The sequence below is a fragment of the Herpailurus yagouaroundi genome, unplaced genomic scaffold (assembly GCF_014898765.1).
Source record: "Herpailurus yagouaroundi ecotype Mexico unplaced genomic scaffold, PumYag 165, whole genome shotgun sequence".
In the NCBI taxonomy this organism is placed as follows: Eukaryota; Metazoa; Chordata; class Mammalia; order Carnivora; family Felidae; genus Herpailurus; species Herpailurus yagouaroundi.
The window spans coordinates 33,773,572-33,793,409 of NW_024412406.1; the positions used below are offsets into that span (position 1 = coordinate 33,773,572).

At 37.2% G+C, this 19,838-nt stretch overlaps 1 protein-coding gene across 3 annotated transcripts in view; it reads left to right on the forward strand.

The window, feature by feature from the left end:
• PRKDC (protein kinase, DNA-activated, catalytic subunit) overlaps positions 1 to 19,838 on the forward strand; it is a 203,611-nt gene that overhangs the window by 25,116 nt on the left and 158,657 nt on the right. For all 3 annotated transcript variants that reach the window (XM_040487835.1, XM_040487836.1, XM_040487837.1), the window contains 6 exons: positions 457 to 616; positions 1,584 to 1,670; positions 2,116 to 2,235; positions 2,670 to 2,829; positions 16,344 to 16,447; positions 19,002 to 19,092. In XM_040487835.1, coding sequence (XP_040343769.1) covers positions 457 to 616; positions 1,584 to 1,670; positions 2,116 to 2,235; positions 2,670 to 2,829; positions 16,344 to 16,447; positions 19,002 to 19,092 — 722 coding nt within the window. The remainder of the gene's footprint in view (positions 1 to 456; positions 617 to 1,583; positions 1,671 to 2,115; positions 2,236 to 2,669; positions 2,830 to 16,343; positions 16,448 to 19,001; positions 19,093 to 19,838) is intronic.

Below are 19,838 nucleotides of genomic sequence, written 5' to 3' on the forward strand. Positions count from 1 at the left end.
AAATCTAAAATTGCTTATATGAATCTTTATATCTAAATGTACCAGCTTAGAATTATCGTCGTTTTCTGTTTAAAAGATCCTCAGGTAGGGAGGGGTGTCTGGGTGGCTCAGTCAGTTAAGTATCTGACATTTGATTTCGGCTCGGGTCATGATCTCATGGTTCCTGGGATCAAGCCCCATGCTGGGCTGTGCACTAAAAGCGTGGAGCCTGCTTGGGATTCTCTCTCCCTCTCTTGCTGCCCCTACTCTGTGCTTGCTTGTGCACATGCTCTCTCTCTGTCTCTCTCAAAATAAATAAATAAACTTAAAAAAAGATATCCTTGGGAAAAGAGGAACATGAAAATGTTTACATAATGGAATCATATACCTTTTTGATTATATCCCTTATAATTTTGAAGCAGAATAAAAATATTATGATAAAAACTTCTACATTAAGCTTTTAATTTGTTTTTACAGAGAGATTCTTCCTGAGAAACATGTAGAATTTTTTGAGCCATGGGTATATTCATTTGCATACGAATTAATTTTGCAGTCTACACGGTTGCCTCTCATCAGTGGTTTTTACAAATTGCTTTCTGTTGCTGTGAGAAATGCCAAGAAAATAAAATATTTTAAGGTGAGTGTTTTTTTTTGTGCGGAAATGAATATTCCTGCGTTCTTTAGGTTGCACGAGTGTGTATAAGTGCATTATAAAATCGTATAGTATATTGCAGTTTTAAAGTCTCATTTTCTGTGCTTTTAAAAATAGTGTGAGTGGCAATTGGATGACACTGTAAAAAAAGTTAATGGTATTTTCTGCTCTGCTTTACAAGCATCTGGCTGATAAGGTTAGATTACCAGAGGTTCCCAAAGTGTGGTCCTAGGACCAGCAGCATCAGCATTACCTGAGAAATCTGTGCCCTCTCCAGACTTAGCTAATCAGAAACTCTGGGCAAGGCCGCACAGTCTGTGCTAGTAGACCACCCAGGTGATCTGGTGGCTAGTGACATTTGAGAATAACTAGGTTAGTGCACCTAATGCTCCAGTTTATCCTGAGCAGTCCAATCGGTTGATCACAGGGTGGGCAGGGTCTCTCGGTTCTTAGGTGTATGTACTGGAAGACAGGAAAGGGAAAGGGGAAGTGGACTTACCCAGGCCTCTGGCTTTTGACTAGTCATTCACCTGTTGCCTTAACGTTTTGTTTCTCTCTGGCCTCTGCCTAAAGTGTTATCAGAGCTGGGTTTTTTTCCCCCTCCGCGCAAGACGTTGGCAAAGTGAAAATGGATTCACTCCTTAGAAGTAAGACTGAGGGGCCCCTGGGTGGCTCAGTCGGCTGAGTGTTCCACTTGGGCCCAGGTCATGATCTCACGGTTCATGAGTTCGAGCCCTGCGTTGAGCCATGTGCTGACAGCTCAGAGCCTGGTTCTGATTCTGTGTCTCCCTCTCTGCCCCTCCCTGGCTTGTGGTCTCTCTCTTTCTCCCTCTCTCTCAAAAGTAAATAAACATTTAAAAAAAAAAAAAAAAGTAAGACTGGGAACTGCTAGATTAGGACACAGAATTACATGATGTTGTTCACTTTACTAATTTACTGCTTTATTCAACAGGGAATTGGGCTAAAGAGTCAGATACAGTCTCCTGAGGACCCAGAAAAGTATTCTTGCTTTGCTTTGTTTGCAAAATTTGGTAAAGAGGTAATTTTTAAATGATTTATCCAGTGTTTTCATGGGCTATTTAAAAATGAAAGTATGTTGATTAAAAAAGTCTTAGTGATCATAAATTATCTAATGACTTAAAAATTGGTTTGCTTAATCCAGATTGGGATTAAGGGATTAGGAAGCACTAACAGAGGAAATCGTTGTATTTCAAAAGTCCCTTGAGTTTTCATTAAATAGTTTGTATGATGTCAACTCAAAACTAATGGATTCTTTAGCTCTCCATATAATGAGAATTAAGTACTTCAACAGATGAATTTTTCCTGGAGATCCGTGCTTACTTTGTAAATGACAGTAGCCATATCATATAAAAGCTGCGCGATCAATTTTTGTGTTTGAGAATAAGGGTAAATATTTTTTAGTTGATTCTCAGATTATAGGCTCTATTCAGGTACACAGCTCCGTCTTTTTCTTTTTTGTTAAGGTTTCAGTTAAAATGAAGCAATACAAAGATGAACTTTTGGCCTCCTGTTTGACCTTTATTCTGTCCCTGCCACATGACATCATTGAACTTGATATTAGAGCCTATGTTCCTGCATTGCAGGTAAATACATTGTCTTAAGCAAATCCATTTTTTTCCCCACATAATGTTATGTTTTCTAGAAAACATGGAACTGTCAAGGTCTTGCCACTATAGTTATAGCAGGTGCTTACCCATCAGACACCCCTGGTTCAAGTTCTACTTCTGCCACTTAGTAGCCTTGGGACTTGGGACACTTGGCTTGGCCTCTCAGAACTTCCCTGACAGGTGGATGTGAAGATTAAACTTTCCTGTGTTGAAAGTTTGCAGTAGAACACCAGCTACATAGACTGGTGGTGCTCCTTTTCCCAGGAATGACCTTGGATGCCCCTACTTACCTCCAGCAGTATCTGTCAGTAGAAAGGCTTATTCGCTAGAAACCACAGCTAATTGGTGGTTTTTTCTTTAAGTGTTAAATTCCCTGTGTTTCAGTTTACCTTGTTTGTATTGATATGTAGATGGCTTTTAAACTGGGCCTGAGCTATGCCCCACTGGCCCAAGTAGGCCTGAATGCCCTAGAAGAATGGTCGGTTCACATCTGCAAACGTGTAATTCAGCCCTATTATAAAGACATTTTTCCCAGCCTGGATGGATATCTGAGAATTTCAGCCTTATCAGGTAAGGTTTGGAAGAATTGTGACTTGTATCTTAGATAAAATGGCAATGTAATAACTTCAGTAGGGCTATTTGTGTTTCTGCAACTTCTGCAATTTGAGCCTAACATATTCAAAATATGTTTGATTGAGATTCTTGTAATATTCCCAATTTAGTCAATATAATTGGGATATAAGAAAATACTTGAGATATTAAACCTTGTTTTCATTTTATTCACTTATATCCTACCAAGATTTATAAAATCTTCAAGGGCAAAACTCTAATAGATTGAACTCCTTATAAATCCTAATACACTGCCTTGCAAATAAATAAATAGTTAAATAAGTAGGGATTAAAACTATGAAAATTTAACAGTCATTTTATATTTTGTTAATTTTTATTGGTTTTCCAAATATAATTGATGAAACACTAACGTTAGCCAGTTAAGAAGAATTGCCATAGTCGGTTTGGGAAAAGATTCAAAGGAAAAAAATGATCGGGCCAGGCAAAAGTGTGACCAGTCGAGAAAAGTAGTAATTAGAGTTCAGGGGAACAGATTTACTTGAACCAGAATGAACATGGGCACTGTTCTTAGATGGAGCAAAAAGAAAGATTCAGACTGGAGAAAGTGAAACATTGCTAAGACTTTACAAGTTAGTGTCATGAAAAATTAAGTGAATTAAGTATTAAATTTGTAAAATTTTATCTACATGAACTGTTTTATTATTCAACTTAAGCATTGTTGATTTGGAAATAGTAAGTGAAAGTTGTGTGACACATTTTGTTCACTGAGTCGGTTTTTCTGACACCCTTGATGTATATTCAGAGTTCAAGAAGAGTCACAATTTTGGGAGATTTTTCTGTAAATGTTAGCAATAACAAGCTTATTTAGAGACAAAAAAAAGTAAATTAATGTTTATAGGTTACTTAGGCTTTTAAAATTGGGGCGCCTGGGTGGCACAGTCAGTTGGGCGTCCGACTTCGGCCAGGTCACGATCTCGCGGTCCATGAGTTCGAGCCCCGCGTCAGGCTCTGGGCTGATGGCTCGGAGTCTGGAGCCTGTTTCCGATTCTGTGTCTCCCTCTCTCTCTGCCCCTCCCCCGTTCATGCTCTGTCTCTCTCTGTCCCCCCCAAAAAAATAAATAAAAACGTGGAGAAAAAAAAAAAATTAAAATTTACATCATATAAGGATTGCTGTATTTGAGTAGATCACTAAAAAACATAGACTTAGTTAAAAAAAATGAAGATATCTAATAGCAAATACCTTGTTGGTACTTTTTTTTTTCTAGAATTTAGTTCTGTCAATTAGCTCATTGAAAAGATTTATGTCGGGGCTCCTGGGTGGCTCAGTTGGTTAAGCATCCAGCTTAAGCTCAGGTCACGATCTTGTGGTCTGTGAGTTCGAGCCCTGCGTCGAGCTCTGTGCTGACAGCTCAGAGCCTGGAGCCTGCTTTGGATTGTGTGTCTCCCTCTCTCTCTCTGCCCCTCTTCCACTCATGCCTCTGTGTGTCTCTCTCTCTCAAAAGTAAATAAAATTTTTTTAAAGAATAAAAAAAGAAAAGATTTATGTTTTTTAAAAAATTATAAGGGAAAATACTGTGATTATTTTTTTAAATTGTTTTGAGAGAGAGCATGTGTGCACACAGGCATGCAAGCAGGGGAGAGGGGGGGAGAGAGAATATTAAACAGGTTCCACACTTACCACGGAGCCTGAAGCTCACGACCACGAGATCATGACCTGAGCTTGGACTCAGGAGTTGGACACTTAACTGAGCCACCAATGCACCTTGATACTGTGATTCTTTTAAGCAAAAGGATATTGCTATTCATAAATATGTGTACTTTAGACAATTAGAAGATAGGGAAAAACAGAGAGTAGGTAAAGCAAATAATAAAAGAAAATCCATAAACTTAAAGACAACTCCTATTTTTAGTAATGTTTTATTTGAAATTATATCAGACTTTCAGGACAGTTGCACTAATAGTGAAAGGAACTCCTGTATACTCTACGCAGATTCCACAAGTAAGGTTTTGTTCCCTGTTTTATTGCATGTATTCTCCTTATATTAGGTGATAATATGTGTGTGTATTTATACATGACATTTTTTTCTGAACCCTTTATAAGTTGCAGACATCATGGATGTTTATGCCTAAATGTTGCAATGTGTATTTCTTAAGAGTGAGGACATTATTTCATACAACCATGGTATCATTATCAAAATCAGGAAGAATAACACAGATACAGTATTTTTTTCTAATCTATAATCCATATGTAGATTTCAGTTGTCCCATTAATTTCTTTTATAGCTATACTTTTCCTGATACAGTATTCAATCTAGGACTATGTGTTGGATTTAATTATCATAATGCCTTAGCTTTCTTTAATGTGGGTAGCTCTTTAGCCTGTCTTAGTTCTCATGTGTGGGCTTGTCTGTTTTCTCATGATGAGGTTCAGGGATGCTATTTTGGCAGAAGCACTCAGAACTGATGCCATGGCCTCCTCATAGCATCATGATAGTAATTGGTGCCATTACCAGTTATGTTCATTTTGACAGTTTGGTTAGTGAGTTTCTGCTCCACCTTTATGTAACCCTAAAGTTATAGTTTTACCTTTGTGGGAGTTAGTCATTTGAAATCCTCTTCCTTTCTTCTCCTAAAGTATTCAGTCCTAAGGCCTTTAGGCAGCACAGAGCAAGTTAGGTGTTAGGGTAGCAGTGGTCGTCCCCAGGAACATAAGGGGGGCAACTTGGAGGGGCAGCCTGGCATGGAGCTGGTGCAGGGTGGGGGGTTCCCGCATGTTGGGCTTCATAGGGTGTGGAGGTCAAGGCGGGATGGGGAAGGTGACATATGGGTGATTGATCAAATAAATAAATGAAGGTTAATGGAAGCTAGATTTCTCTTTGTTAGAGAAGGGAGTTACAAATAGAGAAAGAGAAAACTAAAGTGAACCCTATGGTATTGGATAGTAAATGGATATATTGGTGTGAGATCATGGTACTTCCTCTTTCCCTCTCCCCGTCTTTTTCTCTGCCTTTCTTCCTCTCTGTCTCTCTCGCTCACACACACAGACACTTATATACATACATACATATGGGTAAATTAAGGTAAAAATAGAGACGACAGAGTGAGTCAAGAGTTGGGTAAAAATAGAGATGACAGAGTGTGTGTGTGTGTGTGTGTGTGTGTGTGTGTGTGTGTGCGCGCGCGCATGCACGCATGTATTCCAAATCAGTCCATTGAAAGGGCCTGCTTGGGAATAGTGATGAACAAGCCTAATAGTAATGAACAAACCTAGTGCCCAGATCATGGTTTCTAGATGTCATTTTACATTGAAAGGAGCCAGAACTCCTTGGAGAGATGACTGGCTCCAGCCTGGGACAGGGAAAATACAAGATGAACCTAGAATGTTATATTTTCTGAGACATCAGGAAATTAAGAAGATGTTCAAAGAATGATAGAGAAATGTTACAGGCAAAATTGGGGATAATTTGGATCAGCAAAAAAAGATAATCATGGGAGGATCAAGACAGTAGAGTAGGAGAATCCTGAGCACACCTCCTTCTGTGAACACATGAAGGCTACAACTACATATAGAGCAACTCTCGCTCACAATGACCTGAGACTAACAAAAGAGCTCTTTTGTGGCTAAAGATCAAGAAAAAGCCACATTGAGACACATAGAAAGGGCAGAGATGCAGACTGTTGAGACCCTTACCCCTAGTGCAGTGACCCACAGCAGGAGGGTTATCACAGGCATGGAGGAGTGAAGGATTCAGGCCACATTGGGGACCTGTATCAGGAAGATGAGCCCCATAACATATGGCTTTGAAAACCAGTGAGACTTAATTCTGGAAGAGCTGGAGGGCTATGGGAAACCAAGACTGCATTCTTTTTTTTTTTTTTTGATTTAACTTTATTTTTTATTTTTTAAAATTTACATCCAGATTAGTTAGTATACAGTGAAGCAATGATTTCAGTAGATTCCTTAATGCCCCTTACCCATTTAGCCCATCCCCCCTCCCACAACCCCTCCAGCAATCCTCAGTTTGTTCTCCATATTTATGAGTCTCTTGTTCTGTCCCCCTCCCTGTTTTTATATTATTTTTGTTTCCCTTCCCTTATGTTCATCTGTTTTGTATCTTAAAGTCCTCATATGAGTGAAGTCATATGATTATGTTTTTCTCTGACTAATTTCACTTAGCATAATACCCTCCAGTTCCATCCACATAGTGGCAAGTGGCAAGATTTCATTCTTTTTGATTGCTGAGTAGTACTCCATTGTATTTATAGACCACAGCTTCTTTATCCATTCATCCATCGATGGACATTTGGGCTCTTTCCATACTTTGGCTATTGTCGATAGTGCTGCTATAAACTTGGGGGTGCATGTGTCCCTTCGAAACAGCACACCTGTATCCCTTGGATAAATGCCTAGTAGTGCAATTGCTGGGTCGTAGGGTAGTTCTATTTTTAGTTTTTTTGAAGGCCCTCCATACTGTTTTCCAGAGTGGCTGCACCAGCTTGCATCCCACCAACAGTGCAAAAGAGATCCTCTTTCTCCGCATCCTCGCCAACCTCTGTTGTTCCCTGAGTTAATGTTAGCCATTCTGACAGGCGTAAGGTGGTGTCTCATTGTGGTTTTGATTTGTATTTCCCTGATGATGAGTGATGTGGAGCCTTTTTTCATGTGTCGGTTGGCCATCTGGATGTCTTCTTTGGAGAAGTGTCTATTTATGTCTTTTGCCCATTTCTTCACTGGATTACTTGTTTTATGGGTGTTGAGTTTGATAAGTTCTTTGTAGATTTTGGATACTAACCCTTTATCTGATATGTCATTTGCAGTTATCTTCTCCCATTCCATCAGTTGCCTTTTAGTTTTGCTGATTGTTTCCTTTGCTGTGCAGAAGTTTTTTATTTTGATGAGGTCCCAGTAGTTCATTTTTGCTTTTGTTTCCCTTGCCTCCAGAGACATGTTGAGTAAGAAATTGCTGCGGGCGAGATCAAAGAGGTTTTTGCCTGCTTTCTCCTTTTTTTTTTCTTAATGTTTATTTTTATTTTTGAGAGGGAGAGAAAGTGCGTGAACAGGGGAGGGGCAGAGAGAGAGGGAGACACAGAATCTGAAGCAGGCTCCAGGCCCTGAGCTGTCAGCAGAGTCCAACGTGGGTGTCCGACCACAAACATAAGATCATGACCTGAGCCAAAGTTGGGCGCTTAGCTGACTGAGCCACCCAGGTACCCCAAGACTGTACTCCTAAAGGGCCTATGCAGAAACTTACTCACTCTGAGACTAAACAAGGAGGCAACAGTTTGAAAAGCACCTGGGCCACATATGAGGGAGATTTATTGACTGATTATAGAGTGTGCCAGAGGGGCAGTGCTGTTAGTAACTTTCTATGGGAATAGAAGTGTTGATGGATGCCGGGTCTGACACCTTGTCTGTCTTGCAACACTCATGCCACCCCGGTGTTCCCTGCAAACCACCTTTGTGCGACCTACCCACCTCAGCAGGCACCATTCCAAAATGGCTCCCACCCTGCTGTACTGGCTGGTGGCCTTGATCCCACCCTAAACAGATGCAACTCCACCACATCCTGTGGGCAGCCTCAGCCAGGACTGCCCCCCACCCATCAGCTTCTGCCCTGTGGGGGCAGCCCAACCACCAGTGTACCTAGAACAATCACAGCTGGGCTTCAGAGCCAGCAGATTAGATGATACAGAAGAATGGATCAGTGACTGGAAGACAGAGTGGTGGAAGTTACCCAAATGAAACAGGAAAAAGAAAAATGAATTTTTACAATTAGAATAGATTAAGGGCCCTTTGGGACAACATCATGCATACTATCATTGGCATTATGGGAGTCCAGAAGAAGTAGACAAAAGAGCAGAAATTTTACTTGAATAAATAATGGCTGAGTACTCTCCTAACCGGGGGAAGGAAATGAATATCCAGGTACAGGAAGCACAGAGAGTTCCAAACAACATGAACCCAAAGAGGTCCATATCAAGCCACATAATTAGAATGGCAAAAAATAAAGATAAAATCTAAAAGCAGCAAAAGAAAAGCAACTAATTATATACAAGGAAAGCCCCATAAGGCTCTGCGCTGATTTTTCAGCAGAAACTTTGCAGGCCAGAAGAGTGGCATGATATATTCAAAGTGATGAAAGGGGAAAAAAACCCTAAAATCAAGAGCACCCTTCCCAGCAAAGTTATCATTCAGAATTAAAGGAGAGAGAGTGTCCCAAACTAAAGGAGTTCATCACCATTAAACAGGCCTTATAAAAGAGACTTCTTTAAGCTGAAAAGAAAGGGTATTAATTAGTAGCAAAAAAATATAAAAAGTATAAATCTTCCTGATCAAGGTAAATACATAGTGAAGATAGTGGATTAATTGCTTTTAAAGTTTATATGTAGGTTAAAAAACAAAAGTAAAATCAGTGATATCTACAATAATTAGTTAAGGGGTACGCAAAAGAAAGATAAAATATGTCGGGGGAGTAAAAATATGGCACTTTTAGAATATGTTTAGATTTCAGTAATGATTAACTTAAAATAGAATGCTGTATATGTAGGGTATTATATATGAAACTCATGGTAACCAGAATTCAAAACCCTGTAATAGATCTGTAAAAAATAAAGAGAAAAGAATCCAAATATAACACTAAAGAAAGTCATCAAATCACAAAGGAGGAGAACAAGAGAAGAGGAATGGAACAAGAAGAACTAAAACACATCTAGAAAACAATGAACAAAATGGCAATAAGTGCATACCTATCAATAATTAAATGTAAGTGGACTAAATGCTCCAATCAAAAGACAAAGGGCGAATGGATTAAAAAACTAAATTAAGACCCATTAATATGCTGCCGGTAATGACTCATGTCAGACCAGAAGACAAAAAGACACATACAGACTGAAAGTGAAGGAGTGGAAGATATTCTATGCAAATGGAAATGAAGAAGAAAAAAAAGCCAGGGTAGCAGTACTTATTTCAGACAAAATAAACTTTGTTTTAATTATATCTTTAAAAATTTTTACTTTTTGTCTCTTTTATGTGAGGCACAATAGTCTTAAAAATAAAGACTATAACAAGAGACAGGCTAACTGGATAATGATAAAGGGATGAATTCAATAAGGGCACATAATAGTTGAAAGTATCTGTGCACTCAGTATATGAGCACCTAAATATGTCAAGCAAATATTTACAGACAAAAGGAGAAATAATAATACTAGGGGATTTACTTTAACACCCTACTTACATCAATGGATAAATCGTTTAGATAGAAAATCAGAAAGGAAACAGTGGCCTTCAGTGACACACTGGGCCAGATGGACTTAACAGATATGTACAGAACATTCCATCCAAAACCAGCAGAATATGTGTTGTTTTCAAGTGCATGTGGAGTATTCTCTAAGACATTCTTTAGGACAGATCATGTGTTAGGCCACAAAACAAATCTCAGTAAAGGTAAGAAGACTGAAGTTGTATCAAGCATCTTTTCTTACCACAATAGTACAAAACTAGAACTCAATTACAAGGAAAAAGAATTGGAATAGACAAACACGTGGAGGCTAAACAACATGCTCCTAAACAACTAATGAGTCCATAAAGAAAGCAAAGAGAAAATTAAAAAATATACTTTGAGACAAATGAAAATGGAAATACAACATTCCAAAGTCTATGGGACACAATAAAAACAGTTCTAAGAGGGAAATTTATAGCAACATAGGCCAGCCTCAGAATACAAGGATAATCTCAAACAATCTAACCTACACCTAAAGGAACTAGAAAGAGAAAAGCAAAGCACAAAGTTAGTGAAAGGGATAAGGATCAGACCAGAAATAATTGAAACAGACCAAAAAAAAAAAAAAAAAAAATCAATGAAACAGAGCTGGTTCTTTGGACACTTTAAAAAAAAAAGAAAAAAGATAAATCTTTAGCTAGACTCATTAAGAGCCCAAATCAAATCCATAATAAAAGAGAAACTATAACTAATACCACAAAAATTTTATAAGGGATTATGAGAGACTACTACAAATAATTATATGCCAATAACTGGACAACCTAGTAGAAATAGATAAATTCTAGAAACATGTTGAGGTGCCTGGGTGGCTCAGTCGGTTGAGTGTCCCACTTCAGCTCAGGCCATGATGTCACGGTCTGTGGGTTCGAGCCCTGCATTGGGCTCTGCGCTCACAGCTCGGAGCCTGGAGCCTGCTTCAGATTCTGCGTGTCCTCTCTCTGCCCCTCCCCTGCTTGCATTCTGTCTCTCTCTCTCTCTCTCTCTCTCTCTCTCTCTCTCTCTCTCTCAAAAATAAATAAACATTAAAAAAATTTTTTTTTAAAATTCTAGAAACCTGCAATCATTCAAGACTGAATTAGGAAAAACTAGAAAACCTGAACAGACCTATTACTAGTACTGAAATTGAATTGGTAATCAAAAACCCCCCTCACAAACAAATGTCTGGAACCAGATGGCTTCACAGGTGAATTCTACCTCACTTTTAAAGAAAAGTTAATACCTATCCTCAGACTGTTTCAAAAATTGAAGAAGAAGGAATGCGTTGAGATTAATTCTGTAAGGCCAGCATTGCTCTGATACCACAACCAAAGACACTACAAAAGAAGGAAATTACAGGTCAGTGTCCGTGATGAACATAGACACCAAAACCCTCATCAAAATATTAACAAACTGAATTCAAAATACATTAAAAGGATCATACACAGGGATCAAATGGGATTTATTCCAGGGATGCAAGGATGGTTCACCATCCACAGATCAATCAATGTGATACACTCCATTAACCAAACGAAGGATAAAAATCATAAGATCATCTTAATAGATAATAGAAAAAACATTGGACACAATTCATCTGTTTTTGATAAAAAATCTCAAGAAAGTGGGTATAGAGACTATCAACATAATAAAGTCTGTGTATGACAAAGTCACAGCTAATCTACTCAATGGTGAAAAGCTGAAAGCTTTTCCTCTAAGATCAGCAACAAGACAAGGAGGATGTCAACTCTTACCACTTTTATTCAACATAGTACTGAAGTCCTAGCCAGAACAATTAGATCTAAAAATAAAAGGCATCCAAATTGGTAAGAAGTAAAACAAAACTGTCACTATTTGTAGATGATGTGATAGGAAATCCTAAAGATGCCACTAGAAACAAAAATAAATTCTGGGGCCCCTGGTGGCTCAGTCGGTTGAGCATCCGACTTTGGCTCAGGTCACGATGTCACAGTTCGTGAGTTCAAGCACCACGTCGGGCTCTGTGCTGACAGCTCAGAGCCTGGAGCCTGCTTCGGATTCTGTGTCTCCCTCTCTCTCTGCCCCTAACCCATTCACATTCTGTCTCTGTCTCTTTCAAAAATAAATAAACATTAAAAAAATTTTTTTAAAAATCAATAAATTCATTAAAGTTGCAGGATTAAAACTAATATATGGAAATCTGTTGCATTTCTGTATACTAATAATGAACTGTCAGAGGAATTAAGAAAATTCCATTTACAATTGAATCAAAAAGAGTAAAATATTTTGGAGTAAACTTAACCACAGAGGTGAAAGACCTGTACTCTGAAAACTATATGACGTTGATGAAAGAAATTAAAGATGACACAAGCAAATGGAAAGATGTACCCTGCTTATGGTTTGGAAAAATTAGTATTGTTAAAATGTCCATACTATTAAAAGCAATCTATAGATTCCGTGCAATCCCTATCAAAATACCAATGGCACTTTCACAGAGCTAGAACAAATAATCCTAAAATTTGTATGAACCGCAAAAGACCACAAATGGCCAAAGCCATCTTGAGAAAGAAGGACAAAGCTCGAGGTAGAATATATAATGGGGAAAGGACAGTCTGTTTGATAAATGTTATTGGGAAAATTGGAGAACTGCATGTAAAAGAATGAAACTGGATCATTTTCTTACACCATACACAAAAATAAAATCGATTAAAGACCTGAATGTAGACCTGAATTCATAAAATGCCTAAGAAGTAAACATATGTAGTAAATTCTTGGACATTAAACACTTTTTTTTCTGTGCCCTCAGGCAAGGACAAAAAAATAAGCGCAACCTTAAAGAAGCAGTTCTGTCTCAGGGAGTTCATAAAATCACTGTTCAAAGTAACACTAACATCTTAGGTGGTATGCATGTTAACATGATCTTCAATTCAGTAAGTCTTAAAAAAATAGTATTTGCTTTTACTATGGTAACTATTACTAGTTCAAACCCACATGAGCAAAGATATGTGGGGTCTTACTAAGACCCAGTTGTGAAAAGTGTTCTAGACACCAAAAAGCCCAAGACTGTGCTTTGTGAGAAAACTGTCCTTAAGAGAGAAGCATATCCCAAATTGTATTTCTGCAGTATTGCTTCTACAGTAGCTTCAACAGCTTATCGAATATAACTTACTACCAAACAAATTTCTTTTTTACCAAGAAAACTCAGAGTGGATAATTGAGAATTGTCTTCCATACTCACGGACTTCTCAAACTCAGTTTGTGAGCACACATGACACCATTGTCTTCAGCCATGTCCATCCCTATACAACTCCAATTGGCAGCATATACACATTCATTAACATGACTCCAAGGTCCTTTCTTGTTATATCCTATAAACACAAACAAAAGCACACAAACTTAAAAGTGATGCTGACTGATCCTCGTTTCAGATTTTATTTTACTGAGTAATTGTCTGCATGTGTAGTGATTTTCTATTAATTCACTCAGTCCAAGGTTTCAAGTTGCCTAACGAGCTTAGAAGTTATCTTCCAGGGGCGCCTGGGTGGCGCAGTCGGTTAAGCGTCTGATTTCAGCCAGGTCACGATCTCGCGGTCCGTGAGTTCGAGCCCCGCGTCAGGCTCTGGGCTGATGGCTCAGAGCCTGGAGCCTGTTTCCGATTCTGTGTCTCCCTCTCTCTGTGCCCCTCCCCCGTTCATGCTCTGTCTCTCTCTGTCCCAAAAATAAATAAATGTTGAAAAAAAATTAAAAAAAAAAAAAAAAAAGAAGCTATCTTCCAGCTGCTGTCATGCTACAAAACATAAGTATTGGGGAAATAAAAAGTTTGTCCAAATCATGGTTCAGGTTTAGTTGTACATAAATTTATAATGTTTTTCATAACTTAAAATTTACATAGGACTGTTTGTGATAATGAGAAAGTTCTCGAGGTAGATGGTGGTGATGATTAGGCAACATTGTGAATGTAGTTAGTGCCACTTAAATGTACACATAAAAATGGTTGAAAGAATACATTTTATGTTATGTGTCTTATATGGCAATAAAAAATGTTATGAGAAGTATGTTAGCACATTGGCTTAGTAAGCCTGAATAAGTATAGGGAATAACAAGCCCAAGTACAGTAATGTACACTTGTATTGTAATTAACACTAATAGATAAAAAGACATGTTTAAAATTTAAACCAAGCATCCAAGTCTTGATTTTGGCTCACGCCATAATCCTAGGATTGTGGGATTGAGCCCCGCATGGATCCTGCTTGAGATTCTCCCTCTGCCCCTTCCCCACTCTCGCATGCGCTCTCTCTCAAATAAAAAAAAAAAAGTTAAAAATAAAATTAAACTTAAAATTATTAAACTTGTCTCATTTAACAAAGATATGCCTTAGTTATGTAATATGGATTCCTGAAATGTTTCTGCGTTAGTTTCTCTAAGTTTTTTTTTTTTTAGTATGGTGCATCTAAAGCATTATAGTAAACGTTGAAAGCATTTTCAGAGAATTATAGGAACATTCATTTTATATTTTATATGTACGAGGCCCAACAGAGCTCCTTGAAGATACTTTATAATCTAATCTATTAATACCTTTCAGATACAGGAGAATATTATGCACTTTAGGAGAAGTAAAGGCCTTTGTCAGTTCAGGCACTTCGCTACAACAACAGATGGAGAGCATAGTGCTTTAGATCTGCAATTTGAGTCCTAGCTCCAGAGACACAATAGTAAGGTAAAACATTGACCAATTCAGATATCAAAGAGCTCTTGTTCCCATTGTACAAAATTCTGAATTAGTCTGAGCTCAAAAAACAAACAAATCCTCTTTTCATCTCTGGCCCATCAGAGAGTAGATCTCTAACATCTGTACACAAAAGGTCACCAAATGGTCAGCAAACAAATTCTTAGTTATTGCTACCACCCATGGAGACTTGCTTCTTGGGCATAAGCAAACCAAAAGCACAAAATTATAGAGAGGGAAACTAGACAAAGTAGAGGTAAGGTTTTTTGTCGTTTAGGTTTCATTTCTGGAGCCAAGAAAAGACGTGCTGGGATTAAATCACCTGTGAGGTGTCTTGCAACGAAGATAGCTTACTTGGCTCTGTCAGCCAATCTTCTGGGCATCTGCAGAACTCATGAAAAATAACTTTATAGCTTTACAATTAGGGCTCTACACTGGTAATAAAGTGTACATGTGTCAAAGAATTTATTTAACTCAGTAGTTAATAAAGGCATTGGTAAAATGTTATAACTGGCTTCTATACCCTGAATCGAATCACAAGAAAACATTAGACAAATCCAAATAAAGGAACAGTATACAAAATCCCTGGCATATAATTTTTTGAGTGTTCATTAAATTCAAAGGAAGACTAAATTGTTTCAGTTTAAAGGTTACTAAAAAGACAGGACAGCTAAATATGACGTGTGGTTTTTGAATAAAGACATTATTAAGCTCAATGCTGGAACCTGAGTGGGGCTGAAGGTTAATTGTGGGTCATGTCTCAAGATAATGTCCTAATTTGGATAGTTGCAATGACTGTCATGTAGGAGAATGTCCTTGTATCAAACATAGCTAAAGTATTGAGGAGTGGTGGGGCATCAGGCTGGTAACTTACTCTTAAATGGTTCAGGAAAGAAAAGTATGTTTTTTCCATACTTCAAAATTTTCTCTAAGTTTGTAATCATTTTAAAAAATTTTTATGGAGAGATACTTCACAACTGTAAATATTCTTGCTCCTCACGAGTATCCCTTGATTATTCTTCCTGAATCTCTTACTACTGTGATGGTTGGAAAATAGTGATTTTCTGACTCCATCATTCCATCATACTAGTTGGCATTCTATTGTAAGAAGTTACTTCATTTTCTCACTTCTTTATATTAGTAGGAACTTGTGGATTTTTATTTTTCCAGTGGCTCTAGTCTTTTATCTTTGTTTTTCATTTTTATGCTCAGATTGTTCCAGATTTGGCTTCCATGTAAGGAGTGGGAATTGGCTGCTTCAAGCAGCTCCTTCCTAGAACCAAAAAGGTGATTCAGGCTCCTCTTATAAATATAGGTCTACCCAATGTCTGGAGTTAGCCACTTCTTCAAGGAACCATGTTTCTTTTAGTAGACAATGATATTTAAAACCAGGACAACCATTATTAATTATTTTTGTTGTAGAAACTTAATATTTTAATCATAATTAAAATTAGGATTTTAATGTCTCTATTTGGCAGTATTCTGTGTACTCCCTAGTGTGCATCAAATAAATGAGTGGATGCTATTTGAAATTTATTTTTGTTTACTGTTGATAGATGAGACCAAGAACTGGGAAGTGTCAGCACTTTCTCGGGCTGCCCAGAAAGGATTTAATAAAGTTGTGTTAAAGCATCTGAAAAAGACAAAGAACATTTCATTGGTAAGAAATCCTTTGTATATTCTTTACCTTAAACAATGGAGAGATCAGATTCTAAACTTATGAAGAGTAAAAATCTTTGTTTAAAATGTTAGTTATTCTTATCTATAAAGTAGAGAACAGTATAGAAATAGTTTCAGTGTATTTTTAGCCATAAAAATGTAAGAAATATTAACTATCTGGTTTATTGTCTTGATTGTGTTTTCTTGTTTTCTTTACCTTCAAATATATTTAGTGGCTGAAAGAAAGTAATATGGATCATCTTCAGTAAGCAATCATAATATCGATATTATGGATATGTAAGATTGATTCATTTAGGCCTTAAATATATTTTTTTGTCAAGTTTAATTGATGCCAGGGTTTATGTTTTTTTGGTGATGATTTCTTGAGATTAGGTTTTTGAGATGTGGCTTATGATGTAATAGGAAACAAAGAATAAAGAGAGAAAAGGGACTATAGAGAAAATACCTATTTTAGGTATCGAGTGAAAATTAAAATTTGAAAAACTTTTAATGTCTAGAACTGATAATGTAAGCTCTAGGGTAAATTCCTCCACCTCGTTATTTTTGACAGCTTTTGATTGAGACACTGCGTAGAACTGGAGATGGCTGTCTAAAATATTTAAATTCTTTTATCGCATATAAATAAAACAAAATAAAATTACTTGAGCATATTTCTGGTTTTACAAATAAAACTTCTTTACAGATATACAATTTCTCATTAGGAGAGTGGTTCTTGATGTGAGGACTCTGTGGGTTCCAGGGTGCAAGGCCAAAGCTATTTTTACTCATTGACATTTGCACTATGGTGTAATGACGGGTAACACTGTTCATTCCTAAGCACTTTATTAAATCTTGACCCTTGAACACATGTCTTCTTAATGTTCTGTGTGATGAAACAGGAAGTGTGCATAAAGCAGTCTGTTGCATAGTGCAGTGTGGCAGTTGTCTTTAGGAAAAGCACTTTGTGATGTTTTGAGCTGTGAGCTAAAGTAGGCACTTTTTCAGGAACACCATTTTTACTTGAAAGAACAACTGACAAACTGTGGCTGTTCGGTATTTGGCAGAGATTTTATCTAAAATAGAGCGAGACTGTCACTTCAAAGAAAACATCTGAGAGTATTTGTTGCCAATGATAAAATTGTAAGGTTTTAAACAAAAATTAAATTTTGGAAAACTTGAAACCGTCACCGTGAACTTGACAGCTTTTTAATACTTAAAGAGTTTTCTGATAATATTGTTGATATTAACCAATGTGATTTTTTTGCATATATAATGAAATGTGTCAACATTTGTAAGATCTGCATAACCCAGTAAACCAGTATTTTCACATCACCCAGTACATTATGTTACCAAGTCATGCATAGGTAAAAAAAATCCACTTGAAGTGCAGGATAGACCAGTGGATTTTAATATAACAGACTACATCAAATTCATTGGTAAGGTTTCAGATTCCACATTGTAACTAAGAAATAACCGGGGCGGGGGCGGGGGGGGGGTGCGTCTGGGTGGCTCAGTCAATTGAGCGTCTGATTCTTGGTTTCAGCCTAGGTCATGATCTCACGGTTCATGACTTCCAGCCCCGCATCAGGCTCTGTGCTGACCATGCAGAGACTGCTTGGGATTCTCTCTCTCTTTCCCTCTCTCTCTGCCCCTCCTCTGCTCATTCTCTCCCTCTTTCAAAGTAAATAAGCTTAAAAGAATTTAAAAAAAAGGAGAAATTTTGACTTGTTCAATTTGTATCAAGCTCTTATCTAAAAAGACTATGAAAACACTCCTCCATCTTACAAGTGTGGCCTAACAACATATCACTATAGTTGTTTCCTAGTGAGACACACAGTAAAGAGATTTGCACAAGTGTGAAACAGTGTCACCTTCCTGAGGTTTTTTGTTTTATTTGGAAAATGTAATTACTTTTCCTAAAAATATGTCATTTGTTAACATGTAATGGGTTTCAGTGGGGTTTTTTTTTGTTTGTTTATTTGTTTTGTTTATTTACTTTGAGACAGAGAGAGAGGATGCGAGCAGGGGAGGGGCACAGAGAGGGAGAGAGAGCATCACCAGCAGGCTCCACGCTGTCAGCACAGAGTCCAACGTGGGGCTGGATCTCACAAACTGAGATCATGACCTGAGCCGAAATCAGGAGTCAGACTTTCAACCAGCTGAGCCACCCAGGCACCCCTGGGTTTCGTATTTTTAAATAAAACAATAAATAATTTCAAGGTTTTAACTTCTAGTAGGAGAAATTATCAATAAACGTGACCCACTTAAACAAAAGTCCTTTGGGGATCCTCAGTATTTTTTAAGGGTGTAAAGGATCCTGCCAAAACTTTGTGACCACTGGCCTTGGAAATGGACATCTGACTGCAAAACTGGAAAAGATGTGACTTCTTTCCATGAATTTGCAGTAATATTTACAGCAGTACTGTATAGGATATAATGAACCATTGAAAGAAATTAATAACAGAGAGGGTCATAAATTCGTTTTTTTCTTCTCATAATTCTCTTAATCTTTAATTCCGTTATCATCACATGTGTATTATTGTTCAAATTTGCAGAATGAAGTACCGTCCTTAGAAGAAATAAGGATTAGAGTAGTACAAATGCTTGGCTTTCTGGGAGGACAAATAAACAAAAATCTCCTAACAGGTAAACTTTCCTTTAAAATAAATTTATCTCTGTAGATGTATTTGTACTTTGAGTATATACAGATCATGGTATATTGTAGTATTTGCTCCTATATGTGATTTATATATTTTCAAGTGAGATTACAAAGAATAATATTTTGCCAAATGAAATGTTTTGACAATACCCATGCAATCTGGATAACTCAATACTCGTTGACAAGATGTTCTAGTCTGGTTTGTTAAACACATTTTCCATTTCGAAACAGAATCTAATGTGACACTTTTAATATTATACATTGTGTCAGGAATTCAAAGTTAATCTTTGAAAATTCTGATGTTCTTAATATTTGGATATTTATTTAGAGTGTTTTTTTCCTATCAGAATCAGCATTTTAGATTACTAAAAATTCATCTGTATTTTTAGTTTTGATCTTTCATATTAAGTATACTAATGACTTTTGGTTATTTAGGAAGTTAGAACCTACGTTGGGAAAATAAATGTTTACAAAGGGGAGATTTTTATTGTCCATTTATCATTTTTCCACATAACACCTAAAATAATTCTTACTGAAAATGGAAACTAAACATTCCGGACTATTAAACTTGCTTAAAAATAATTTTACTTTAAATCAAAGTTAAAAATAGTATGTCAGTGATAATGTAATGGCATGTACATGTCTGAAGTAAAAACAAAAAAGGAAAGATGAATGATGTGTTAAAAGTATAAAAGCATTCTACTTTCACTAATGAATTGTAGAGCAATTGATG